Below are 27438 nucleotides of genomic sequence, written 5' to 3' on the forward strand. Positions count from 1 at the left end.
GTGGCCTGGTGGATTAATGGGGATTAACATGGGAGTGGGTAGCAGGAGGATGGGGAGAGCATGGCACTGCAATCGACCTCTACTGTTGAATCAGAATTTAAATGGTTGGGTCTCATTGATCAATCTCAAAATCCATGTTAAAACTTATCTTACCATCTCTTGTCAAAGGTTGGAGGGGGAGAAGTGATAATCTGTGATACCTCAAACCTTATTAGGATTTATCATATTTTTGGTTCTTTTTGAAAATTTAAAAGAAAATAAAAGGTAAAAGAGTTACAAGTTATCTTTAAGTCTTTTATCCATAAAAATATTTAAATACCTAGGCTTTACATTTTTGGTAAAAGATGAAAAGGAGAATTAAAAATAATGTTAAGAGTACAAATTTCTTTTCTTTGGCCATTCATGTTTTTTATTTCCTTTTTATTTGTACACTAGAGAATGACCTCGTGCTAAGTACAGGGTAACTAAATGTGTGCATAATTTAGTTTGAAGTTTACTATTTAGTTTTCAAAAATTAAATTAAAAAAATTAATATGGGTCTTGCTTTACTATTTAATTTTCAAAAATTAAATTAAAAAAATTAATATGGGTCTTGCATCTTTTAATTTGATTTAAGATATTAATTGAGAACTTATTAGTAAACAATAACCTACTTTATTTGGCATTTATTATTTATCTAATAAATCTATTTTGGGTTATTTATTTTTAATAATTAAATTAGGTTGCTTCCTAAAAGTTAAATCAAGTTTGTAATTAATAAATTATTTTCTTTTTGAAAAAAATCATTTAGAAACAAACGTGGGTTTGTGATAATCTTTTAATGGGTCCCACCATTTGTATTTAATAGGCCATGGATAAACACGTGTTAAGCTAATAAATAACTATCTATTGAGAATGTTTAAGAGTGAAACTACCTATTTTTTTAATTAATAGGATGCCACATGTCTGAATGGTGGTAGTAGGTTGTGGGCTTTAGCAACAACTTCTTAAAAAATGCCACGTGTCTATCTTTCCAGAAAAATGAAAATGCTACATGTTTAAATTGTGGGGGGCTATAGTCTGGTAGTGTGCTATGAACTATAGCAGGAATTTCTTAGAAATTTCCCCGTGTCTAACTTCAAAAAAATGAGAAAACCACTTATTTGAATGGTGGTAATAGATTGTGGGTTTTAACAATAACTTCTCAAAAAATGCCACTTGCTTGAATGGTGAAACATTGTAGCCTGTGGACTTCATTTTAATATATATATATATATATATATATATATAAAATAGATTCGTTTATTTTTTTTTCAACTAATAAAAAAGAAAGTAGAAACTGTATTCTTACGGTCGCAAGAAAAAAGAAGAAAGAAAAGGGAGATGACACCATTGGCATATTGAATATAAATATTGATGATGAGGAGCGTGTATGCTACGCCTTTGCTATGCACATGGCGAGCTAAGGATAATCTCCATAAGAATAAGAAAGAAGGATCGAAACTACCGAGGGGGTCAAGAAAGAGAGAGAAAGAGAGGATGTCAAATATCTTTCTTGTTCTTTCTTTATTCTTTGTTCCCATCGCCTCCAATCTCTTCTTCCTACTTTAGGGCTCTTTGTTCCCATTGCCATGTGGTTAGTAATGGCAATTGGGTAGGTTGGGTTGGGTTTGGTTTGGGTTGAGCTTCAATCCAATCCATTTAATCCGCCAATCCATTAATGACCTGTAATATAAAATTAAATGGGTAGGTTGAACCCAAACCCGTTTTGATCCTATCTAACTTGTTATGGACACACCACCGGGCAGCGCACTGCGGTGCAGTCATAGGCACCAGCATGCACAGTGGGCCACCCAGCAGCACGCACCGCCCGGCAGCGCCGCACAACAACTCGGCAGCGCGCATAGCAAAACGCACCACCGGCAGTGCGTGCCGCACGCACCACATGGTAGCAGCACTAGGCAACAGCACGCACCGCACGACAACAGCACACACCTCACGACAGCAGCACTGCAAGACGCGCGCACCGACGGGCAACAACAGTAGGGCGGGGTGAGGCCCACATGATAGCTCATTAGGGTGGGCCCACACTTATCTTACCACATCAACTCTGTTGCCAACTTGCCGTCAGCTACACCAACTTTGTAAGTTTGTTGGCTGGGTGTTTTCCTAGTTGTCACGAGGTGCCATGTGTCACAATTTTACTGGAGGGCCAAATCTGCCCTCATCAATAGCCCCCCACTCCCGAGCTGATAGTAACTCAGCGAAGGGAGTAGATTTCTTTTGGCCCGTAAGTCGATGAGCTAGTAAGTGCTGATCCAATTACTAGTATGGTCCGTAGGCTTTGGGAGCAACTCGTAGTCTATTCTTTTTTGACTTTGCCCGTGCCGGAGAGGCGACCGGGTCTTGAGCAGTAATGTCGCTCGTAGGCTTTTGGGAGCGACTCGTAGTCTACTTTCTTTTTTTGACTTTTGCCCGTGCCGGAGAGGCGGCCGGGTCTTAAGCAGTAATGTGGCCCGTAGGCTTTTGGGATCGACTCGTAGTCTACTCTTTCTTGACTTTTGCCCGTGCCGGAGAGGTGACCGGGTCTTAAGCAGTAATGTGGCCAGTAGGCTTTTGGGAGTGACTCGTAGTCTACTCTTTTTTGACTTTTGCCCGTGCCGGAGAGGCGACCGGGTCTTAAGCAGTAATGTGGCCCGTAGGCTTTTGGGAGCGACTCGTAGTCTACTCTTTTTTGACTTTTGCCCGTGCCGGAGAGGCAACCGGGTCTTAAGTAGTGAGGTGGCCCGTAGGCTTGGCCTGCATCAGCTTCGTAATGCCGGTCACCCACTCCTACAAGAAGCTACTAGGGGCTCGACCTTCGGGGGCAACACCACTAACTTTAGGTTGCCAGCTCACACGGGAGCCTTGGAAGGCTCAATCAGTAAGGGCTCCTATGTAGTCAGTTGGCCGCCAACTCCCGCGGAAGCCACGAAGAGCTCATCTTTGTAGGGGAGACCTTGCGGAGAGGACTGATGTGAGATTATCTGAATTGAAAGTAAGGTTGGTAGAGCTACTTAGTCCGTTAGCTCCCTGCATAGTCTCTAAGTTCATAAAAAATGTAAACTATAAAGCGATAGCTTCAATTTCTAAAAAGTGAGGACTTAGTTTTGGCAAGATGAGAACTTAGCCTTGGTAGGATGTGAACTTAGCTTTTTGTAGCGGGTTCCCACAGACGGCGCCAATTGATGTAACCGTTTTCGGCCACATACCAATGTTTTGTGATGTAAAATTTTTTGGCAAAGTACCTCGTTATTCGACCCGGTGGTGGCATGCCTTAGTGACGAGCTACTTGGTGGCGAACTCCCTAGGGGAGAACTGCTTGGTAACTAACTGCTTGGTGGTGAACTGTCTTGGTGGCGAACTGCCTGGTGGTGAGCTGCCTTGGTGGCGAACTGCCTGGTGGCGGACTCCCTGGTGGCGAACTGCCTGGTGGCGAACTCCCTAGTGGCGAACTGCCTGGGGGCGAACTGCCTTGGTGGCGAACTGCCTGGGGACGAACTGCTTGGCAGCGAACTGCCTTGGTGGTGAACTACCTGGGGGCGAACTGCCTGGTGGCCAGCTCCCTGGGGGCGAACTACCTTGGTGGCGAACTGCCTGGGGGCGAACTGCCTTGGTGGCAAACTGCCTGGGGGCGAACTGCCTTGGTGGCGAACTGCCTTGGTGGTGAACTGCCTGGGGGCGAACTGCCTTTGTGGCGAACTGCTTGGGGGCGAACTGCCTTGGGGGCGAACTGCCTGGGGGCGAACTGCCTTGGTGGCGAACTGCCTGGGGGCGAACTACCTTGGGGGGCGAACTGCCTTGGTGGCAAACTGCCTGGGTGTCACGGGGGTAGTTCTATAGCGAAAGAACCCGTGCGGCGTCCTAGCCAAGGCAGGCCAGAACAAGCCTTTGTAACGCATAGAGGCTAGGAGTTGCCCGATGGGATGGCTCCACCAAAGTCAGTAGCACTGGATCATGACCTCAAGTCCAATGGCTGGGGCACTCTCCTGGCTCAGACTGGTCCATGGGAGGCGCCGCTTACGAGCTAAAGGGGGATAACCATAATGGAAGGCGACCATGCGCCGATGAAGTGACTTGGCACTGATGTGATGGGTCTCCTGTAAGCCGAAGATGATAGGCACCGATGTGCCATGATGATAGGCAACCGCTTGGGACGGAACACACCCGTGCGCCAAGGGCAACGGGGTAGTTCACTCAGCTTGGGCAAGGGACTGGCGTTGTGAAGGGACGTACTTGAGCCAAGCCCGCATGCCAAGCCTCCCTTGAGTATCAACAGCGTAGTGCCAGTCCAACACTGTCCCCATGAGTAAGTGTGCGCCCATGAGGAACCCTGGTAGCCATGCTAGCCATTAACCAGGGTCGCCCCGTAAGGGGATGATGGTATAGGAGTGCCAAGGTTAGGCACCCAAGGAGTTCGACCACCCCTCCTCAAAGAGTACGTTAAGCTTTTAGTGGTCTGCCTGAAGATGACATCAGTTCTCCCAAAAATCTTACAGGCGAAAATGACGAGCATGTCCCTAACGTAAGCCTGCCAAGCGTAGGCAAGGCTAAGCCTGTGTCAGACCGTCACAGGCTCCCCCACTCAATTCATTGTCGTCCTCGACAATGACTCCTTCCGTGAATGGGCGTTTGAGTCTCGCGCCATCCACTCTTCAGCCAGTTCCAGGGCTCGCCTGGGCAACCCGGGTCTTGCCTATATTGGTGTCCATTTTATGGGGACGGAACCATTTCACCATGCCGGCCTGCCTAGACTTCACCCCTCCAATGTTGAGGTTACTCAAACCGCGCAATGGCTATGCCGTTGATTTGTGAAAGGAGGGCCCTCGAAGAAATGTGTGTGGTGCTTCGCGGAGGTCCGCCCCATGTATCATCTTACCTCAAGGCTCAACCGTCTTCTTGGTAGCTTTTCAGTGATGCTACCGAACACGTTGATAGGTCTACTCCTGCTGTTGGCGATGGATGCTGGGTGTACCCTTTCACCATGTTAGCCTGCGGTCTTCACCTCGCCCTGTGCGGGTTACTCAAAACTAGACATGGCTTATGCTCTCACGGCCCTCGAAACTACGCTTCACCTCGCTGGCTCGGGCTACATGTTCGCTCCGAGAGGGCCCCACTGCTGCTGCCTCAAGGAGATCTGACCGCTTCGAACGCGAGTGTGGCAACTTTTACCCATGAGTTGCCGAACATGCACTCGCCTTGTGATGAGCTTCTGCTTCTGCAAGTGTTCAACCTGAAAACTGAGCATGTCCACCTGAAACTTTGCCGGTGTAGGGCCGCCATGCTCCAACGGCTAGCGTAACCACATTCCTAACAAGGCCCACGCGTCTGTCCCCGCATGGGGACAACAACCAATGCGTCTGCACCCACAAGGGAAGTTGTTTTAGGGTCATTGGAATGGGAACGCGAACATTGAATGGCCTCTAGCTAGGCCTGATAAGCAATATGCTTGGGCAGTGTACCCACATTCTTATCAAGGCTCACGCGTCTGCCCCCGCATGAGGACAGCAACCAATGTGTCTGCAACCACAAGGGAAGCTGTTTTAGTGTCATTGGAAAGGGGACACGAACACTGAAATGGCCTCTCTCCAGGCCTGATATGAATTTTGCTCGATCCTGGGTGGAAGTGCCTAGGGACCGCACCCCACAAAATGCTGCTTGTCGAAATGACCGCTTCAACTAGCTCTGAGCTAATCTGCTGAAACCAACTGCGGCTGCAATTGGCCAACTTGCTCTGATACCAACTGTCACGGGGGTAGTTATACAGCGGAAGAACCCGTGCGGCGTCCTGGCCAAGGTAGGCCAGAACAAGCCTTTGTAACGCATAGAGGCTAGGAGTTGCCCGATGGGATGGCTCCACCAAAGTCAGTAGCACTGGATCATGACCTCAAGTCCAATGGCCGGGGCACTCTCCTGGCTCAAACCGGTCCATGGGAGGCGCCGCTTACGAGCTAAAGGGGAATAACCATAATGGAAGGCGACCATGTGCCGATGAGGTGACTTGGCACCGATGTGATGGGTCTCCTGTAAGCCGAAGATGATAGGCACCGGTGTGCCATGATGATAGGCAACCGCTTGGGACGGAACACACCCGTGCGCCAAGGGCAACGGGGTAGCTCACTCAGCTTGGGCAAGGGACTGGCGTTGTGAAGGGACATACTTGAGCCAAGCCCGCATGCCAAGCCTCCCTTGAGTATCGGCAGCGCAGTGCCGGTCCAACACTATCCCCATGAGCAAGTGTGCGCCCATGAGGAACCCTGGTAGCCATGCTAGCCGTTAACCAGGGCCGCCCCGCAAGGGGATGATGGTCTAGGAGTGCCAAGGTTAGGCACCCAAGGAGGTCGACCACCCCTCCTCAAAGAGTACGTTATGCTTTTAGTGGTCTACCTGAAGATGACATCAGTTCTCCCAAAAATCTTACAGGCGAAAATGACGGGCTTGTCCCTAACGTAAGCCTGCCAAGCGTAGGCAAGGCTAAGCCTGTGTCAGACCGTCACATGGGGGCGAACTGCCTTGGTGGCGAACTGCCTGGGGGCGAACTGCCTTGGTGGCGAACTGCCTGGGGGTGAACTGCCTTGGTGGCGAACTGCCTGGTGGCGAACTTGGTGGCGAACTGCCTACTAGGCGGTCGATGCCTTAGAGAATGTTGGAGCTCCTGGTGCGGCGCAATCCGACTTCCCTCAGCATGAGGTGCTCTTCTTTCCTTTGTAGGCTGCGGAAGATGAGGGACCTGCGAGAACTTCATCTTTTCCTCCTCTTTGTAGGTGGCAGGAGCTGAGAGACCTGCGAGAACTCCATCTTTTCCTCCTCTTTGTAGGTGGTGGGAGCTAAGGGACCTCCGAGAACTCCATCTCTTCCTCCTCCTTGTAGGTGGCGGGAGTTAAGGGACCTCCGAGAACTCCATCTCTTCCTCCTTGTAGGTGGGGGGAGCTGAGGGAGTTCCGAGAACTGCATCTTTTCCTCCTCTTCGTAGGCGGCGGGAGCTGAAGGACATGCGAGAACTGAATCAGAGGTCCCGGGGGTACTTTCCCGGTGGGGGCTCTCCGATGCTTAAATTAGCACTCTTATTGTAGAGAGCTTTGAAGATAGTATGAGAGAGCTAGAGAGCAGGGTTACTTCCCTTTCTTTTCCATCCCTTTCCCCTTTGCGGGGTGAGGTTTTTATATACCGGAGTCTTCGCGAGTTAGGTGGGTGAAAAGCCTCCAAACGGTAAGACTCGTCGCATCCGGTCAGAACCGGGGTACGGTGGTGAACTCCTCGAGGTCGTCAGGCTGGCGCTTGTGTCAGGCGGCCAGGTCGGCGCCTGGGCCAGGTTGTCAGAGGGGTGCCTGCGTCAGTCGGCGGGTCGGTGTTTAGGCCAAGTCGTCAGGTCGGCGCCTGTGTCAGTCGGCGGGACAGTGCCTAGATCAAGTCGTCAAGCTGGCGCCTATGTCAGTCGGCGGGACAGTGCCTAGATCAAGTCGTCAAGCTGGCGCCTATGTCAGTCGGCGGGACAGTTCCTAGATCAGGTCGTCAAGCTGGCGCCTGTGTCAGTTGGCGGGTCAGTGTCTACATCAGGTCGTCAAGCTGGCGCCTTGGCCGGATCATGCGCTAGGCTGGTCCAGGTCGGCCAGGTCGCATAGGCCGTGCACAGTTCGCGCTAGGCCGCGCGCAGTTCGCGCAGGCCGCACGCGCACCGTGCAGTTCGTGCGTGCCAGGCCGGCCAAGCAGGTGCCCGAGTGGGTCACCAACTTTGTAAGTTTGTCGGCTGGGTATTTTCCTAGTTGTCACGAGGTACCACGTGTCACAATTTTACTAGAGGGACAAATCTGCCATCATCAGTTTCCTCCTTTCATTCGTTAGGTCACTTGGTTTTTTTTAGAATTTCATCAACTTTTTTGGTGTTAAAAAATAAGTTAAATGTTGAAATATAGCAGAAGAATGGAGGCCACACGTGGGGAACTCCAGCTTAACTTTTTAGTTTATACAAGTTCATGAGAAGAGATTCCAAAACCTGAAATCTCGACTTATATGAAACGAACAGTATATGTATCTGCAAATTGGATTTTCTTTTACCAAATTTAGTGAGAATATTCAGGGAATTATATGATTTTTATTTTTTGCAGAAATATTGATCACATCTGAAACATTTGCTAGCATGGGAGGCTGAGGCGGCGAGCTGGAGCCACAGACGACATTGTAGGTGTCTATAAGTTTCAGAGTCTGTGTGGTTTGTGTTGATCAAGAGTTTGATTGCAAACAAAAAGTTAGGATTCGAGCCAGATCTACAATGGCAGCGGTATAAATTGTTGCAAACTAGGAGAGAATTCCAGATGTCAAAACATGATGGAAGATAGAAGGACGAGGAAGAGCAAGTCGGGTTTGAGTTTGAATAAGTGAAGTAAACCTACGAAAAAAAGGGTTATAACAGAGGTGGTGTTCCCAGGGCCAGCAGATTTTATGTGGAAGATAAGGCTCAATTCGGGACTGAAGAAGATCAATACGGGAACTTCTTCAGTGGGTGTTTCATGCAAGGTTTTCAAACTGTGATTGATCCGGATGGTTAGAACATTTCGCCTGGGAATCATTCAGGCAATCGGTTCTGTTTTATTCCAAATTCAGTTTTGATTAAAAATCATTGAAGAAGTTAATAATTCATTGATCTAGATGGTTGAATCGTCAACCTGTTCAATGGTTTTTGACTGTTTTTTTATTTTTAATTTATTTATCAGAATAGACCGTCCATTCAAACATGACGATTGGACCATCAACCAAAAAATCGATAGCCAGAACAGTTATATTTTCGGATCATTTTTTAAAACGTTGGTTTCATATGTCTTGGAACACAACATAGTTTTTCCAGTGAAGAAGATGATGACAGTCTGTCGTGGAACACAGTATACTCCACAAAAGGGTAATGTTAGGTTTTAAATAAAATTTATATTTCACATTATGTTACATGTGCACAGATTAGAACGGTAAGGGTGAGGATAGTCAATTATTAGAAAATTTAAGAATACTTTAAAATAATATGTAAACGATAGGGGTAAAACTAATCAAATAAAAAAAAAAATGTATTTCATTCGCTCCCCTACAAAAAAATAAATAGACAAACAAAGCACTATCTCACCTACTGTGATCCTTTGGTCCTTTCTACGTTGGTCACACTCACAGCGAACTGAAGTTCCGGCGACTTTCACTAAAATCTTCTCTCTTCTCTTCTCATCGGTACTAAAACAAAGGCATGAAAGGAAAGGTCTTCAAGGCAGGTAAAGTAATCCATTAATAGTCGCACGTGAAAGGCATAGACACGCCTAAAATAACAGGTGGCACGCTTGTAAATTTGTTAATGTCACTATTAATTGCACCGCTTTGATGTTGTCTTCTTTTGATATAAATGGAGAATCTTTCGCCATATCTTCCTGTCTTCCAGTTGCATGGCCTCAACCTGCTGCTTGAAGGTTTTTCACAGTTTGTATTTTTGGTTTCATTTTCCAAGCATGATATATACAACTTCAACAGAGAGTGAGAGAGCAAATGGGAAAAAAAAAAATATCCTCTTCTAGAGCATGATCTGTTATGTATGGGTTGGGTTTGAGTTTTTGGGTTATGGGATATTGAACTAAAAAACTTAAAGTCCAAAGTAAATTTAGATTGAACTTGAGTTAAAGCCTCAGATAGCTCAAGTTTGACCCAACCTGGCCGAATCTGAATCTGCTAAAAGAATATATATGTGTATTATATTTATATAGAATATCTTTTTTTCTAATTATATATGTAATACTTATATATATATATATATATTTGTAAATAAAATTAATACATATTTTCTATTAATTATAGTCTTAAATTGGGTCATAAAGTGCAATAAAAGATAATTACACTATACAAATATATATAATTTCTTTCAAACTCAACCAACCCATCAAGCCCAATTAACCTGATCTGGCCCAGCCCAAATCTAAACCCTACCTTTGTGTAGGTGTTTTATATAATGCATTTTTATTTTATTTTTAATTTTAAATTTTATAAATATTTTTAAATTATTTAATAAAGAAAATAAATAAATTCCTAAAAACACCTTTAAATAAATGTATCAAAACCTTCTCAATACAACACAATACAATACAATATGCTCTATAGGAGAACCTTGGACTTGCTAAATCAGACCCAAGCCCAAGATTTTCACCTTTGGGGTTGAGCCTGGTTTACCTTCAACCCTTCCCACCCCGCCCGAGTTGCACGCCTAAGTACGATTACGGAGTCATATTTTCTGAGGAACCAAATTATTTGATTAGTGGGTTAATATTTTATTTGAAAATTTGAATTAAAGCCAAATGAGTGCAAGCCGACTCGAACTAGTAGTAGTAGTCATCGTCGTCGTCGACATACGTCTATACACATTTTGGCGTAGACCGGAGAGGATCGGCTCTCATAAATTAGTCAGGTTTATTATTTTAGTATTACCATAAAGCGCCACATCAGCCAATTGGTCCCACTTATGGATGCGAGATGCTACGTTGCTTCTTAGCCTTTCCCTCATAGAAAGTGATGCCCATTTTGATGCCTCCCTTCTTCCCATAGCTTTGCATATACAAGTGTACACAGGGAAAGGGCCGAAATAGAAAAATAAATAAGCAAAAATTTCTACAACGACGTCCACAACAAACAAGATCACCACGACGACGACGACTACTGCATCAAATCTCGTCCATCTATTCTCATGATAAGGCTAGATCGATGGTCAGTTGCACGACATTCATTCGTTGCATCAACCCAATATGCCACCCCCTCCCCGTAGCTAAATATATAAAAACTCAATATGAAAGAGACTGATGAACTTCATTTGGGTTTCATTTCACATGCATTTAGCTTTCATTTGACGTTTATTTAAGGAGCATCGGGGATGCCATGGTTAGAGCTCAGGAAGAAACGGCGAGTAGGTTCGCATCCTCAGCGTTGCCGATTTACTCTCCCAAAACTCCTCCTCCCTCCCTGGCTCCCTCCCTAACTAGCTACCCACCAGCCTATACCTAGCATTCCCTGGGATTGATTGATCGATCGATCACTTCACCGGCGTTGAACTGTGAATTATGGCCCCAGAAGTGACAGTCGACACCTTCAGAGGCACCGGTGGGAAGGTTGCGACCCTTAACAGTAGGGGCTACTCAAAGAGGGCCTACGTGACGTTCCTGGCCGGTAACGGGGACTACGTCAAGGGAGTTGTTGGATTGGCCAAGGGTCTTCGCAAGGTGAAGAGTGCGTACCCGCTGGTGGTGGCCATCTTGCCAGATGTCCCCGAAGAACACCGTCAGATCTTGAGGTCTCAAGGTTGCATTGTCCGTGAGATCGAGCCCATCTACCCGCCTGAGAACCAAATCCAGTTCGCCATGGTTTACTATGTCATCAACTACTCCAAGCTACGTATATGGGATGTAAGTTGAAAACGTAAATTAAATCACTCATTCACTATGATTTTGCTTGGGGTGAGGGATTAAATATGAAGTGGTAAATTAATTGTTTAAAAATGCAGTTTGAGGAGTACAGCAAGATGGTATATCTGGATGCAGATATTCAGGTGTATGACAACATAGACCACCTGTTTGACAGACCAGACGGCTTCTTCTACGCTGTGATGGACTGTTTTTGCGAGAAGACATGGAGTCACTCACCCCAGTACTCCATTGGATACTGCCAACAGTGCCCCGACAAGCTGACATGGCCCGCTGAGATGGGCTCTCCACCTCCTCTCTACTTCAACGCTGGGATGTTCGTATTCAAGCCTTCTCCTTTGACCTATGAAACCCTTCTTGAGACTCTGCAGATCACACCACCAACGCCGTTTGCTGAGCAAGTGAGTACCAGAGTAATGAAATGGAACGTCTCTCATTCATTCATTCGTTCAATCAATCAGTCTACTTGATTAATTAACATTTTGTTTTTTCATGTCAGGATTTCCTCAACATTTTCTTCCAACACATTTACAAGCCTATTCCTCTGGTGTACAATCTGGTCCTGGCCATGCTCTGGCGCCACCCAGAGAACGTTGACCTCGACAAAGTCAAGGTGGTCCACTACTGTGCAGCGGTGAGCACCCATCAGAGCACTACATTTCCTCGTTCTCCAAATTTTAATTCTAAAGATTAATGGGCTAAATTCTACTTGATTAATTCCATTCTATTTGTATAATAATTCTGTTGAGTGTTGTGAAAATAGGGATCCAAGCCATGGAGGTATACCGGAAAAGAAGCAAACATGGACAGAGAGGATATTAAGATGTTAGTGGCTAAATGGTGGGATATTTACAACGATGGCTCACTGGATTTCAAGTCGGACGACGCCGTTCCCGAGGGAGACACCTTCTCCAGAGCATCCCTCATGGCCACCATGCCCGAACCCGAGATGGCCTATATCCCTGCACCCTCTGCAGCTTGAGCAACGGTGTTAATCCTACATCTTTATGTTTCAGTTTGATGACACACCCATAAAGATGTAGCAGGCAATTTGCTTTTAGTTTTTCTTTTCCTTTTTTAAATGGATTGGAATTAACGTTCTCTTCACTACATACGTTTGTTAATTGTTAGCATTTCGTTTTATTTGTACATGTGTGTCGTCCTTGTCTTTTCCCAGTTATTTACTCCTGAAACAGATCTGCCTCGATGGTCAAAATAGTCTGATCAATCCCATTCTCTTGGACGATTGGCCTTCGCAAATGGAATCCTGATCACATACCAGAAACTGGCAAACAACAAATGAGCCGGCATGCAGAATGACAATCCAGATCGTTCATTCTCTTGATCAGCCCGGAAACCAATCTAACTGCACATATTAAGTCAAGTACAAGGGCTGCAACTTGGGCTGGGCTGGCGGCCCCTACAAACCCAACGGCGTTTTTAATTACATCAAGCCATCTCTACACAAAAAATACATGCTATATGAATATGATTTATAACCACTATAAATTTGCTTTGTTCACATCAGCCTCCCGCCACCCAAACTCAACAATACTTAATGGGCTAAATTCCAGCTCAGACCCAGCCTATATCCAAAATGGGCTTCGTCTGACCTCAAACCAACCCGACTTATACTCAGCAGCGTCCTGTTTCCTTTTATATTTTCACTAGTTCGTGGGAAACCAGAAGTTCAAGACTATCACGTTGCCAAATATCATAATAAAAAAATATAAAAAAATGCTCATTGGACCACCTGTTCGAGCATCCAGTCCGTCCGAATTTAAGTATCTTACTCACTGGTAAAAATTTTCAGCTTATAACCTTCCGCTTTTGTATCCAAAAAAACAAAAGTCAGCTTAAGACCTCACGAGTCCCAACTCCCAACACATTAGAGTCGGTGCACTTAACACTAACAGTTGCATGGTGCAATAAAAGTGATATTCCACCAATCTCCATTACAGTGACTGCATGATATATTTAATTTTATATTAAAATTAAGTAATAAAAAGTCATTTTTAACGACATATACGTATGCAATTTTCACTATCACTGATGGATTAATATTTGGAATCTATTTCTTTTCTATTTGTTTTTTTTTAAATTAATTTGCATCTCCCAGATGGTGGAATTAATCTTATTCTTTGTTGAAAATTGAAAAGCAAGTAAGGGACAAAACGTTGGAAGGCCAAATATGATAAGATTAACAATTACATGAAGGAGATTCGGGTTCCGAATCTTCAAGAAACGAACCATTACCTTCAAATACCGTCTCATACTCTCCCAAAGTTTCTTAGAAAGTTCCAATCCTATATTAATTATCACATTAATAATAAGGCTTCATTTGGTTACACGTAAAATAAAAAAAAGAATTATATCGCCTTCCGAAATTATTATATTCAACAAAAGAACCAATATATTCTTAATTATTTTCTTTTTTCTTTTTTACCTTGTCTCCATAGTGCAGGTTTTTTGTATCAAGTGTGACGAGAATAAAGCAAATTCGGTTACGGTATCTCCATGTTTTCATCCACAAAACGCAGTTAGAAGTGAAACAGAAAAATACAAAGCTTCTTTGTTGCCAATTCAACCTCTACCTTTTTTTTTATTATTATTATTATGTGGACTCAGTATTCGATGGTTGTGACATGCTTAACATGAAAATCCAGGGGGGAAAAAGCATGCCATCAGAACGTGGACGGTAACGCAAATTCCACGTCCGATATAAAGACATAACCAGGATGCTGAGACATCTCCAGGATAAGAGTAATTAACATGATTTCATATATAAAAGAGATAAAGCAACGAGACTAAGAATCTGACAAAAATGAAAGTTCAACACTACCATTTATAACCGCATAAAAGTAATTCAGGCTGCTTTTGGTTTCTAAGAAAATTATTGACAAAAGGAAAGTTGTAGGAAATCCCTTCCAACGATTTCATAGAATGACAAGGAATTCCCAACGGGAAACAGCTTTCTCAAGTACCAAACGCACCCTTTATGGAATTGAAAGGGCATGTGGCTATGGCGTACTTCATTTATATGAAGATCTTCGAGATTGATTGAATTTGCTCTACTTCTGATGCATAAAATAGCATCTATCGTTGGAAATGGAGAAAAAAAAAACACCTTGTAACTGGGGATGTGCAAGTGCAGGGAGGTCTTCATAATGGGCTTTAGAATGTCAATTTGGTATTATTGTATTAAGGCTTACTTTTGTAAAAGAAATGAATTATGAGCAAAGATTTGATTATAGATCCAAGATACTCACACCTTCCTCGCCTTCATATTCTTCATCCTCTGGTTCATGAATGTTCTCTGCTTCAAAAAGGAAATCTGGAGCATTTCTGCTTTTCCGTGGCTTTCTATCATTAATTTCTATAACAGCAATAATCTTTTCCTGAATGCAATCCTCAACTTCCTTTCCTTCGCCCATCTGTTGAGGCTGCAATCCAAGAAGAGAGAGACATTCTCCTTGAAACTCCTTATCATTGGATAATAATATCAGATTGGATATTGTTCTTGCAAGATCCAGGGCATAACTGCAAATCTGCAGATAAAGGTCAATCAAGTGAAACTCTATGTCAATCCCCGAAAAAAAAAAAAGAAACATAATTTTAGGAACTTCTAATGCCCACCACAAATGCTAAAATGATTTTCTTGTTGTATAAACATGAAAAATGTCAGACTAATGCAAGTTGCAACTTTCAAGTAACCTCATTATTTATATGTACTAGTGGAACTTAATCTTTGTATATCTACTTTTGATTTCAATGATTTGATCAATAGTATACTTTTACCATTCTTTTCTACAGTAGATATAGAGATGAACCCCTTTTCAACATCTTGCATTTCATTCTCAGTCCATAGTTTTCTTATACATTGACTAGCCTCAACAAATTGGTTATCCATAAACTGGTTAAGTTGTCAAAATCCTAAGAACATGGACAAAAGAAATATTGCATTAAAAAAATGCAACAACTTGATTACAATATGGACAAAACAATGTAGACCTCCAAATCAACTTTTGACAAATTGCAAAAAACAATGTGTCAAAAGGGTATATAGTGTTGCCTGTGAGAGATTAATATCCCTTGATTGTCATCTGCACAGTAAGAGCCTCAATGGTAGATTGATTAGATCTCTTTCATATTCAAAAAGAAATGATCATCATCAACACCCTGTCCTTTTTTTGTTTGTATTCAGGATAGGCATTCAATTCAGAAATCAACAGTGGCTTTGAGCACTGCGATTGAAGTTCAACTTTCATTCAGAGGCTGGTAAGGGCAAACCAAAGAGGAAAGTTACATAACTGACACTTCAATGGGTACCTCCAAATGAGATTTACCTTGACGGCATGTGCACTAAGGAGAGTTCCTTTATATCTTTCCTTCAAATTATCCAAGGCGAGCTTTACTGCTTTCTTGGCAAGATTTCTGTCAACTTGAGTTTTTTGCCATGTTCGTGGTATTTTGACCTTAGAGAAATGTCAAGGAATGGCTGAGCTCATTTTCACACGAGTGCAAACTCAGAACATCTTATGGTAGTTGTCGAGAAAAGATACAACATTAGTGATGTTTACATTGTAAAGAAGGATATTTCTTATGGTAACAGTGAAGTACAATGTCAATATGGGTAGATGGTGGTAAATTCTCCCATTCTATCACTGCATGGCCGCTTTCCCCCACAACATATGTTTTTATGGTCAAACCATAATTTTCCCAGTCAATACTTCTCAAAGCATTTAAAGGTGACTGAGGGATCACACTTGGCAAGAAGTCTTGAAAATATATAACCTGAACAAAAATATTTCCCCTATCAGGTAATCCAAATTGACCACATAAATTAAACAAGGAATCAATTGTATCCAGAATCTGAGTACATGCATGGAATTAAACATAATGACAAACAAATTACAATCATTCTTACTCCCCCTTAGTAGATAAGATGTGTTCAAGTAGAGCTAACCTACTAAAACTCGTACTAGCCCCCCCAGAACTTTACTGATGGCCACCTAAGCAACCATACCATACATATCCATATTCCATCTTACCCAGATTTTTCACCTCTTTTTCTTTAAAAATCATTAAGAACGAAATGTGTTAAAAGAGGGAAATTATTGGAATGATAAAGAATTTATATATTTTTTGATAGTTATGATAAAGAATTTATATTCAGAATTAATAAAAACACATTTCTGATGCATTTTCACAACATTGTTTCTGCAAGAATAGTTGAAACTTTATTGTCAAGTACCCTACTCTAGAAGAACATTAAGTTTTAGATCCTCTTAGTAAGTTGAATTTAAGAAAAGATATTAAGATATTCCTATATTTGTTAGTGGTCATACTCAAGCATGTTTTTTAACTTTACAATTATTTTTTATTTTTCTTGAATCAGAAAAATATTGAATTTCCTTATCACATGGAAAAAGTGATTATAGAAAGATCAACACCCATGTACACCAAGGCACTGTAGAAAGGGATTGCACAGAAATACTAGAAGTATATATCAGGAATCACAATTGAAGAGGCTTTAATTGTCAAAAAATCAATCTTATGGTATTCCCATTAAAAAACATTGATGAACTGATAGCCAAGAGCATAGAATGCTCACTGCCTTCCTTTCTATCACCTAAACTACAAAGTTCTTGTTCTAAAAATTGAAAGCATTTCTTCCCCACTGCTTCCCTTTCTATCACTTCAATTGGGCAGTTCTTGTTCTAAAAACTGTGAGAATTTCTCCCTCTCCCTCCCCCAAAATTTTCCAAATATCTCCCATATGGCTTTTCCTCTTCTGTTCAATCCTTCCAAGTGCCATCGAAGAAAGCTTCAGCATAGCTGGGAAGCATTCCTTCATTCCAAAAGTTCCAACCAAAGGAACCTCATCCAAGTTGATTGGACAGATTGCCATGGATACAGAGGCGAATTTCTATCTCCATGATTTCTAGGTCCAACTCCACTCCTCTCCTGGTTAAAGAGGTGAGTTTCTATCTCCATGATTGTCAAGCTGCTTGAAGGAGGATTGGTTGTGAAGGATCCTGATTTGCCCCATAGCCAGAACTATTTCCGATTCTCCTTTTATAAATTACAAATGAGTAGACCTGAGCTACAAACTTCGTGTTTCAATGAATACTTCTTATTTTCTTCCTGTTTTCCTTTTCATGCCTTTCAACATTTTTATCAGAAACGGCAATTAAAATTTATTAACATGGATGCGAACAGCCCAATACTGCTCTGTGCACTTTTCCTATCTCAGGGTATGGATAAAACACCTTTCTGATGCAATTTGGTTACATTGTTTCATGCAAAAATTTTGGATACTGCTTGTCCAGTACAATGAAACTGTCATTACACTAGTTAAGTTGGGGGATTTATCCCATTCATAAGCTGCTTCTACTAAGTACCTGCTTCTGCAAAGTCTAATTGTCCAATAATTTATACTAATATTGCTTTAGATGGTGCATTTCCAAGTAGATCCACCCAAATTTTGGACTTTACTCAGTTTGGACAAGTATCACTTATGCAGAATGGTTAGGATAAAGTCCTACTGAGGTGTACTTGGTGGGCACGGAAAGAAAAACTAAGGACCTAAATTATGAGAGAAAAATATTCAGATCTGAAATAGAGAAGAAAAAGAGGGAAAAAAAGATAAGGAATTTCACATCTTTAAAGAGTAAGAGAGAGAGAGATGGAAATAACTCTTACCTGCATGTAAGATGTAACTTAACAAGCTTCTATTTGTGATGTAGGACCAGCTCAGTTCTAGTCCTTAGAGAATGTTGAATGTTCGTTGATCAGAATTTTATGTTTGTTGCTGGCTGTAATGACTTCTTGAAGGAATAAGAGAGAAAATAGGTGTAGAAATAAGAGAGAAAATACCTGGAATCACTCACAGGGTGCCTAGAATCACTCAACATAGTTTGCATAAGCTGAAGAAAACTCACTAAACTTCATTGCCTTTTGTGTAAAACTTCCATGCATATTTATAGACTCTAAACTCATGATAATCCTAGGAGTTAAACTGTTAGACTCATAATAGTCTTAGGAGTCAAACTGTTAGACTCAATAATCCTAGTAGGACTCAAACTAAGTTGTCATACCCTATTTCAATACAAAGAAGACTCAATAAATCTAATCCTACTTATGCAATGACTATGAAATTTTAAACATAAACAAACTATAACTAGAAAAATTAAACCCTACCATTGGACCCGGCAGAAAATTTCAAATGACAAAAACACCCCTACTGTCCATAAAATATAGAAATACATAAAATTTCATAAAATTCCAATTTTGACTCTTCAGCTCCTGCATCAATTTGCATATCCAATTTTTGTGTTTGAAGTCAAGAAAATAGAGGATCTACCTTCTCCACTGAACTGTTGCTGATTCTTTGTCTTTTTGTCTATTTCTGACATATATCCAATTAAGTTAGTGCCTTCAACCCTAAAATCTGTTGAACTATATTTTGTCGGTACCTTCACACATTGAGTAATGTTGACATAGGAATGCTATTTATACCTCATCCAATTTAGCCATATTAATTTATTTTTATATTTATCATCATCTTCATCACCATTATCATTGTCCCTGTGCTGTGGGTTGCCTATGTAAAATAATAACAGTAAACAGTAAACCTATTTGATTTTCATCTCTTGATATATTTTGTTTAAATAAAGAAAGAATAGCCTAAATTTGGCTAGTGGCTTTGCTAAATCACTCAAAATTGTGTGCGCACTTTTCTTTTTCTTTTTCTATTTCTTTTTTTTTTTTTTTTTTGGGGGGGGGGGGGGGGAGGGTGGGGTGGGGGGCAAATCACTTTGATCTACTAAATGGTACTTTACCTTTTAATAATAATGTTTTGAGAACTCTGTGCTAGATAAAAGAAGACATCAAGGATGTACTAAATCATAAATATGTAAACAGACAAAATACAATAAAAGAAATTCCAGCAGCACAAAATTAACCTTTGTTGTACTGCATTCCCTCAAGCAGGAAAGACTTGATGCATCAGGTAATTCCCTAAATATAACTACAGCTTCCATCAACTGCCCTGTACTTGCAAGACTGTCAGAGCTGCATGCCACTCCACTTCCAACCTTCAAATGCTCTCTGATCAAAGAAGTTTTAGCTTAATACTGTAGATCTAAGTGAACAATAGGTAATACTGTATACAACTTTTTGAAACTAACAGATACATATCCAAGCATGATAATAACAAGATTCCAAATGTAATTGATAACCATATTGACAAAAATTATTAAGAAGCACAAACAGGATTGCAAATGCACTACACTAATGCTATTAGTAAGGATCCAAAAAGAGAATGGCATTAAACAGATAGCTCCCAAAAAGTTGGACGGTTTAATGTTTGTGGTTCAAATTTTAAGAGTTCAACACAGTTGACAAAATTGCTGTTTCTAGACTTTGTGTCTGGAGAGGTGAATGGTCATCCAATGGACCAGAGATTCTTGGAAGTGAGAGAGAGAGGGAGAAAGAGAGAGAGAGAGAGAGAGAGAGAGCAAGCTAGAATGGTGATCTAAAACTCAGAAATATACCTTCTTGACAAGCAAGCTGGGCATTGTTTATCAAACATATTTCCATGCTTAAGGACATAATCTTGGAAGCCTAAAGCTAGACATTCAATATTTGACATAGGACAAGGTAAAAGGTTGTCATCCTTTGCCAAAAGAAAATTCTCTCTTGATCCAGTCATTCGTTCCACCACCAATTCAACTGCAACTTTCTGGAAAGATAAAATATGGTGAATTTATCATGTATCAGTTGTAGTTTGACCCAAAACTAATAAGAAATGGAATTAAACCTAAAATAATTCCATGAGCAGAAAATTCATGAGCTGGAACTTTTAGTATGGTATAGGAATGAAAAGGATAATTCAAATTATAAGCAATCAAAAGCCAACTGTTTCACAATACTTTTTCAGAATTAAATACTAGAAAGATTTTTAGCATCCTTTATACACTCTTTAGGTACAGAAAAATGAGGATATGTTTATTCAGTTATCAAATAATCAGGAGATAAATTGAGATAATGACAATATCATCTGGTATGCTAATCTCATGTATTTACTTTTAGACTTTTAGTTTTCTAAATTATCTTTTCCAGTATCTATAATATCATACCAAACTCAATGAAACTTCGAATTTTTACAAAATACCTTAGACTATATTTGGTTTGATAGAAAATAAGTGAGAAACAGAAAGTTGAGGGGAAGTTCTCAAGGAATTTCACAAAATTTGTTATGAACATTTCCACAACTTTCTGTTTCTCTATTATTTTCTATCAAATCAAAGAGAGCCGTATAGTAGGAGTTGTTAAAATATACTAGTGCAAGACAAGAATAATTGTTAAATAATATCAGTTATACCTTTTGTTGATAAAACAAACAAGTTCTTTTGGAGCTAATAAAAATATAGAATAAAATACTATACTAGTTAAAATGAGGAACCATGTATTTAGAAGCGTCCGTTTAATATATTAATTCCTAATTATTAGTTCCATACTATATCAGCTAAATTTGTGGCACACTTTTTACATGCTAGTGTCTCTTCAAGCTAAATTTGAGAGAGAAACACCAAAACTATGTTCTCTTAGATAAACTATCATGAGAAAAGACACATTCAACAATGCACAAAACATTGATATTTTCAGCTTTCCTTTTAATGTTATTAATTTTTCCAATATGTTATACAATATAAACTATTTTAGGTCCATGTCCACATGCCATGTTATGGATGTTGATGTGCGTGCTATGCACCAGACCACTTGGCAACAGTCTTCTCCAGAAACACATGGTTATCATCTGAGAGTCAAGGTTTGCAATTCTGGTTTCAATGGCTTCAGGTTAAGCCCAAAACCTTTCCAAACTCATTAGCATCAATAAGAAATTGCAAAGTCTTTATTAAGAAGAAAAAATGCCTTTGTCAAACGTTGCCCTCAACTAGCCCTTTCTAATTGTCATCCTGATTGGAACTGTTTTCAAGGAGTATGAAGTTGCATTCATACAGGAACAATCAAAAAATTGTTTTAAAACAAGAATCACAACTTTTCTTCCAAGACAGATGGATGCAAGCTTACAGGCTTGATCGTCATGGGCCTCCCAAATCACAGAAGCACAGGACATAACAATCTGCTTACTGTATTTGCACCAAAATCCCTGTTTATTATGTCTCTCCTCTTGTGATTTGACATCTACTTGACAGACAAGACCTTTGATACTAGCATTCCTTTCCAAAATAATGTTATTCATATTCAAAATAGCATCATCCATGTATGTCCATTTCCAAGACAGGTATAAAGCATTTTCCCACATCTTAGTTAGAAAGTTTCCTTCGGAATGTATTACAAATGTATATATGCATGAACAACTATTAGTTACACCAAGAGTAGTAGTAAACTTACAGGAACTTTTAAGATGAGCATCTGCAAAAACGACAATATGAGCCAAGTGGAGTGAGTAGAAAAATAATTTAAAAAGAGAATGGCATTTATTAGCCTTTCAAAAAGAGAAACACAATTGCATGTGACATAACCTAACGAGGATAATAGTTCTTTGGGTTAAACAAATCTAAATATAGAATTTATAGGATTAGAAGCATAATTAGATAGCCTTTTATAATGTAATACTATATTTGGAGATATGAATGGCGCATCAAATTAATTTTACCAAGGCTACATTTGGGAGTGCTTTTTGGCCTAATGGGCATTTGAAAAAGCCACTTTTTGAAACGGGATTTATTTTTGAAAAAGTGCCATTTTGGTGTTTGGCTGATCACCAGCTTTTTGGTTCAAAATAACTTTTTGCAGACATGAAAAGCTAAATGGATTTTTTTTCTGCTTTTTCAAACGTAAAAATATTGCGCTTGCCACCATGAGAAAAATATAATAAAACACACAATGTATTATGGTTATTGGATAATTGGATCAAGTCATTCAGAAAATAAAAAATAAAAGAAACAAAGAAATCAGAAGCATTGCACCAGAACCTGTTGAGGTCAGGATTTGACACCTTTTTGGTACAGGCAATCCACGCATCACTATTGATAATGCTAAATATCTAAACTAGTCATGGAAAAAAAAGCCTAGAGAACTGAAGCTGGGCTTGTTTCAATCTGAACCCTCAAATAATGAAAAGTTATTGATGCTACATAAGCAAGATAAGCTTGATAATTTTCTGAATAACAACCTAGGTAATAACTGAAGTTTTAAGTGTAGGATATACTACCATAGTGATGATGGTAGAACCAAGTTGTAGTTTTGAATGGCCCTAGTCCCCTATCATGTAAACTAGAAGGTAAGTATCCACCATGTATACCACCACAAAGTACTGGAGCTACAATATATAAACCACAGATCAAATTTGCACTCCACTAGGGAGATATAATCTTGGGTTGTAGATTGTACCAGTTTCTTTCAGGTGGATTCCAAAGAAATAAAACAATCAGCTGATAACATGGCTATAAATGTGGAAGGAAGAGAGGATATATATAGTGGCTGTCTATTGCCTTTGTAAAAGATTTTTCCAGTGCTATGTTTTAATATGGTCCTTTCTTGTTTATGGTCCCAAGACTTTAAGTTACATCTAGTAAGTTATATTTAGTGCACTATATAAGAGTACTTACTTTGCAAGCGAGAGGAAACAGAGAAGAGGAGAGAGAGGAAGATAAAGATGCTAAATGCCAATCTCTAACATTATTGAAAGGCTTACCAATTTGTTCCAACTGGTTTTGACATTTCCACACGATCCATTCATCTATAAAGCCCTAATTAAGAACTTTTTACTAGCAACCATCAACTGTTAAGACCTAAGAGATAAGATTCTTTAAATTTCTACATTTATCTAGACTTTAGAATAGAAGCCTTGCTATGTGCAATTTGCATTCTTACCAAGGAAGCATAAAAAAAGTTTATTAGTTTGTCACTGAATCAATCTAACCTCATAAGAGTACATTTACAAGCAGATTACTTTTCTAATGAGTGTGTTGGTGCAGTTCAGAATCTTCTTTTCGTTGCATAAGAGAGTATTTTCCAACTAGCATTGGGATTTTCATGCATCCATCACACAAGCAAACCAACTTGACCAGTGGTAGGGGCGCAGAACCATTATTCTTCCCTTTGGTTTTACTTCAAATTGTTAAGTGATTATTATACAATTTGATGGCGTCCTTGATTTTAAATGATAATAGATCCCCTTCTGCTATTCCTAAAGTTGCATGTTCTAGAGATTAGAGTAGAATGTTAGACCAAGGATTCTGTTGTTGCCAGAGCTATATGATTGGACTTTAGTTGCATGATATAGAATTTATTTATCTAGGTTATTGTCATTGTACCAACTGTTGTGAAAGTTAAGATTGAGATCTGGTTATTAACTGCGAAACAGAACATATACCAATTAGGCAATCACCTCCATCTTGTTGGCAAGTTGATATCCTGAACCTATTCCATTGTTTATACTGCTAGAGATATCTAATTTGGCATGTACCAATGATAAATGATCTTATCAGGACTTAATATCAATCCGGCTGTTCGTTACATTTGATTGCCTAATTAGATGGGAGGTTTGTGTGCACATGGTAGGCATTGTTGTTTTATTTACACAATGATTTCTCAGATAACATCAGGGGTGCAGCATGCCAAACCTTTTGGAAGAAGCTAGTAATCCCTTCTACCAAGTCATCAATGCATTCCCAAGTGGACAGAGATACTTCAGTCCCACTAAAGAACAGAAAGAGAAAAAAAAAAAAAAAAGATAAAGAAAAAAGAGCTCTGTGACAAGTTGGAGATAAGGCAACCTAAATTTCAAAAGGTTTATTGCAAAATGCACACCTAAATTTCAAACCATTCTTCGTTGTTGAAGGTAACCTTGTCAGCCTTCTTGCAGCAGCACTTTCCTTGAAATTTAAATGGTAATGAAATATCTCATTGCCACTAATGCCTGAAAGTAACCAGATAATGGTGGTGAAAACTGAAGATGGATTGAGAAACAGAAACTCCTGTCACTAAGATGTCTATAACTTTTCAGACAACCTTTTTTCTTACTTTTTCATTAAAATGGATTGAAACAGCCACTAGTTTGGTCTTCAGCTATTGACTTTGGTTTGGTTAATTCTAAACTTCTGGTCACCATCACAAACAAGTTTAGGACTAATTTTGTAACCAATCTGACTAGGCTTAAATATCTGTTCACTTTAGCACCATATAGCACATAGTGGACCTGCTGCCTCTTGTTTGTGGCACTTTCTGTGCTAATTGATATAACCGTATGCTATAACTGCATGCTAGATAAAAATAATATTCACATTAAAGAAAATAACTTACTTGTAGTGGTTATGAAAAGCATTCCATCTGCATGACAAAACAAGAATTAAGCTTAGCAATGCTCCTTTAGGTAAATTTCTTTCTGAAGTAAATGAAAGGAACTACAGATAATCCCCATCTTACCTCTTGAAGATGTCTCTACAGATCAAAACTACTTTTGTTTAATACAACTATCATGAATATTCTTCACAATTGAATATGGTATGGCATGCTCGTAACATTGAATCAGTTAGTAATCTCATGGACAGGGTACTAGCTCAAAAATCAATTTTAACATACAATGACAAGTATCATAAATATCAATGGATGTTATACTGTTAATATAATTAAGGCCGGTATTTCCATATAAATGGATAAATCGTACAATGGGAATGAATTATGATAATCCACTGGACACACCCATCATTCTGCACCAACCAATTACGAGCATACAGAAACATCCATCACAAAACAAAACTTGATCATTACCTGTTTTTCATGACTTATTCGTTTTCACACTGTTATGTAAACTTTATCCGTAAAACTTACAATTTATAAACACAATGAACTTGATCACTCTCAAGCAAGGAAGAGAGGTGTTTAACAAACTGTCATGTTTTAGATTTTACATAATCCAATAGTTCTTTTTGGGCCACATCAAATGCCATAGATATTTCGCTTATTCAATTATCTTGGTTAACACCAATAAGATAAAAGATTCCATTACGCTATTGTGCAATAGTTCATAAAGTGCGCCCAAATTCCATAGAATGTTCATGTGTTAGTTATAAAAACGACTAATTAGCATATGAGCAACCCTCACTTGCAGTTACTACTCACTATCCTTGTGATCATCAGATGGTACAGTGCATTGACAACATCGTTGATTAAGAGAAAGTGATTTCAATCTCTAGGTGAACAAGTGGAATCAGAGAAAAACATACTTGATAGTGATTAACAATCTCCATACCGAATCATTTCTAACATACCCCATTTCTCAGCTGAAGCGTGATTCCTTCTGTAAATCAGGCCCTGAAACTCTTGCAAGCAGCTGCCAATTCCAGTATCTGAAACTGATAAAGAAACCAGCGGCATTATAGTTATGTTCTGTAAGATTTTCTCATTTTTGTAAGTGTTTCTCTTATCTTACACCAATTAGTGGTCTACAAACTACACGCACATTACCACCTTCTTCGTCTACTGTACTCGAAGAAACTACTCACTCTTCTATTTCACCATATTTCTTTTTGTATACCTTCTCAATAACTGCATTGCAGAACTCTTCCAAAAAGTGCGATTACTTTTTTTTTTTTTTGGTATTTGGTGGCACGCACCACTAATAAAATGTGCGATTACTTAAACCCTCTCAAAGTCTTCCTTGTCTCGGTGGCATTTATACCAACTTCATGAACCAAGTGAGCTAAGGAACTTAAAGAATTCATAGACGTTGATTTTCGTGGAGAAACAAGCTTATATATATATATATATATATATATACTTTTTTGCTCAGTCCTATGACTCATTATATTTAGGGAATTCAAAAAAGTGGAAGCGGATTGAAATTGTAAAAAAAAAAGACGTAAAATCGAATAAACCACAGGAAACGAAATCATTACTTGAAACTCGAATGACAGGAGGATCGGAATCGGGACAGCGTTTAAGAACAACTGATAGTCTGCATAGTTGATCAGAGATCCGGCATCTTTGAACCGCTGAACAGATCAACTGAAAAGGAAAGGAAACAGTTTAGAAACCTTAGAACGATCTGGTCTTTTCTCATATTCTTCAATTTTTTTCCTCCGGAGATTATAACTCACAATTTGGCAGAGCCTTTGAGAACAAGTAATCTCCATTAGTTTTTCTTCTCTTACAGGGGTAGGGACAGAGAGTCTATAACTCTATCTATATACATGCTCTGTAAGAAAATTCCCGCACAATTTTGTTGTAATTTATAAAAGGGTAAAAATGTAAAATACAAAAATCTTTCCTGAAATCTCCCTTATAGTTTTATTTTAATAAATATCTCTCTTAAATTTTTGAGAAATTCAACAAAAACCTCTCTCCTGTTACTAAACAAAAAATGTTAGATTGATGCATCAATTTTTTACAAATGTCCATTTTACCCTTTTATAAATTATTTTACATATAAAATTATTGGAATAATCCCATTTTAGCTCTAAAAAAATATATATTTCAATAGTTTTGTATGTAAAATTGCTGAAATGATTGTTAAAAGAGATTTGTGTTGAGTTAAAATGAAATTATTTCAGTAATTTTATATGTAAAATAATTTATAAAAGGGTAGAACGGGTATTTAGAAAAAATTAATGCATCAATCTAATGTTCTCCATCTGGACAATGACAAAAAAAAAAATGTTTTTGTTGAGTTTCTCAAAAATTCATGAGTTATTTATTAAAATGAAACTATATGAGATGTTTTTATGATTGTTAGGAGAGGTTTTTGTATTTTACCCATTATAAAAAGCTTCAGTGTAAGTCGTAACCATAAAGGAACCAAGGATAGAACGATTGACGTTCCTATCTGCTCCTATTAAGCCACTACACTGCATATCGGAAATATCTTCATGGAACATTGTTGGGAGGCTTGTGAACGATTGACGTTCCTATCTGCTCCTATTAAGCCACTACACTGCATATCGAAAATATCTTC

The 27438-nt window shown here is 39.7% G+C and overlaps 2 protein-coding genes across 3 annotated transcripts; one reads left to right on the plus strand and one right to left on the minus strand.

Moving 5' to 3' along the window:
* Nucleotides 1-10894: 10894 nt before the first annotated feature.
* LOC148862809 (galactinol synthase 1-like) lies at nt 10895-12560 on the plus strand. The gene is made up of 4 exons (XM_088974616.1): nt 10895-11432; nt 11531-11851; nt 11950-12084; nt 12214-12560. The coding sequence occupies exons 1-4, from the start codon at nt 11091-11093 to the stop codon at nt 12430-12432; spliced, it is 1017 nt and encodes a 338-aa protein (XP_088830742.1). The 5' UTR covers nt 10895-11090; the 3' UTR covers nt 12433-12560.
* Nucleotides 12561-14208: 1648 nt separating this feature from the next.
* Nucleotides 14209-26709, minus strand: LOC148862810 (type 2 DNA topoisomerase 6 subunit B-like). Of its 2 annotated transcripts, XM_088974803.1 has the most exons (12): nt 26585-26709; nt 26384-26492; nt 25757-25840; nt 24789-24815; nt 24297-24405; nt 24110-24185; nt 21873-21893; nt 20009-20196; nt 19418-19562; nt 16048-16244; nt 15797-15926; nt 14209-14998 (listed from the first exon to the last, which is right to left on the minus strand). In XM_088974803.1, the coding sequence occupies exons 1-12, from the start codon at nt 26618-26620 to the stop codon at nt 14699-14701; spliced, it is 1422 nt and encodes a 473-aa protein (XP_088830929.1). In that variant the 5' UTR covers nt 26621-26709; the 3' UTR covers nt 14209-14698. The 2 variants fall into 2 exon arrangements, with proteins under 2 accessions (XP_088830929.1, XP_088830930.1); XM_088974804.1 differs by lacking the exon at nt 21873-21893.
* Between the last annotated feature and the right edge of the window lie 729 nt (nt 26710-27438).

This window comes from Nelumbo lutea, chromosome 3 (genome assembly GCF_056320005.1).
Source record: "Nelumbo lutea isolate HS-2025 chromosome 3, American lotus-T2T, whole genome shotgun sequence".
NCBI classification, from domain to species: Eukaryota; Viridiplantae; Streptophyta; class Magnoliopsida; order Proteales; family Nelumbonaceae; genus Nelumbo; species Nelumbo lutea.

What these genes read in the sequence shown, in the direction of transcription:
- LOC148862809 (XM_088974616.1), top strand. Translation starts at nt 11,091, where the DNA reads ATGGCCCCAGAAGTGACAGTCGACACCTTCAGAGGCACCGGTGGGAAG. An exon ending in CCAAGCTACGTATATGGGAT is followed by an intron (nt 11,433 to 11,530) that starts GTAAGTTGAAAA and finishes TTAAAAATGCAG; the next exon opens with TTTGAGGAGTACAGCAAGAT. An exon ending in TGGTCCACTACTGTGCAGCG is followed by an intron (nt 12,085 to 12,213) that starts GTGAGCACCCAT and finishes TTGTGAAAATAG; the next exon opens with GGATCCAAGCCATGGAGGTA.
- LOC148862810 (XM_088974803.1), bottom strand. Translation starts at nt 26,620, where the DNA reads ATGGAGATTACTTGTTCTCAAAGGCTCTGCCAAATT. An exon ending in GCTTTTCATAACCACTACAA is followed by an intron (nt 24,406 to 24,788) that starts GTAAGTTATTTT and finishes GGTTACTTTCAG; the next exon opens with GCATTAGTGGCAATGAGATA. An exon ending in TGCTCATCTTAAAAGTTCCT is followed by an intron (nt 20,197 to 21,872) that starts GTAAGTTTACTA and finishes TTATCTTTCCAG; the next exon opens with AAAGTTGCAGTTGAATTGGT.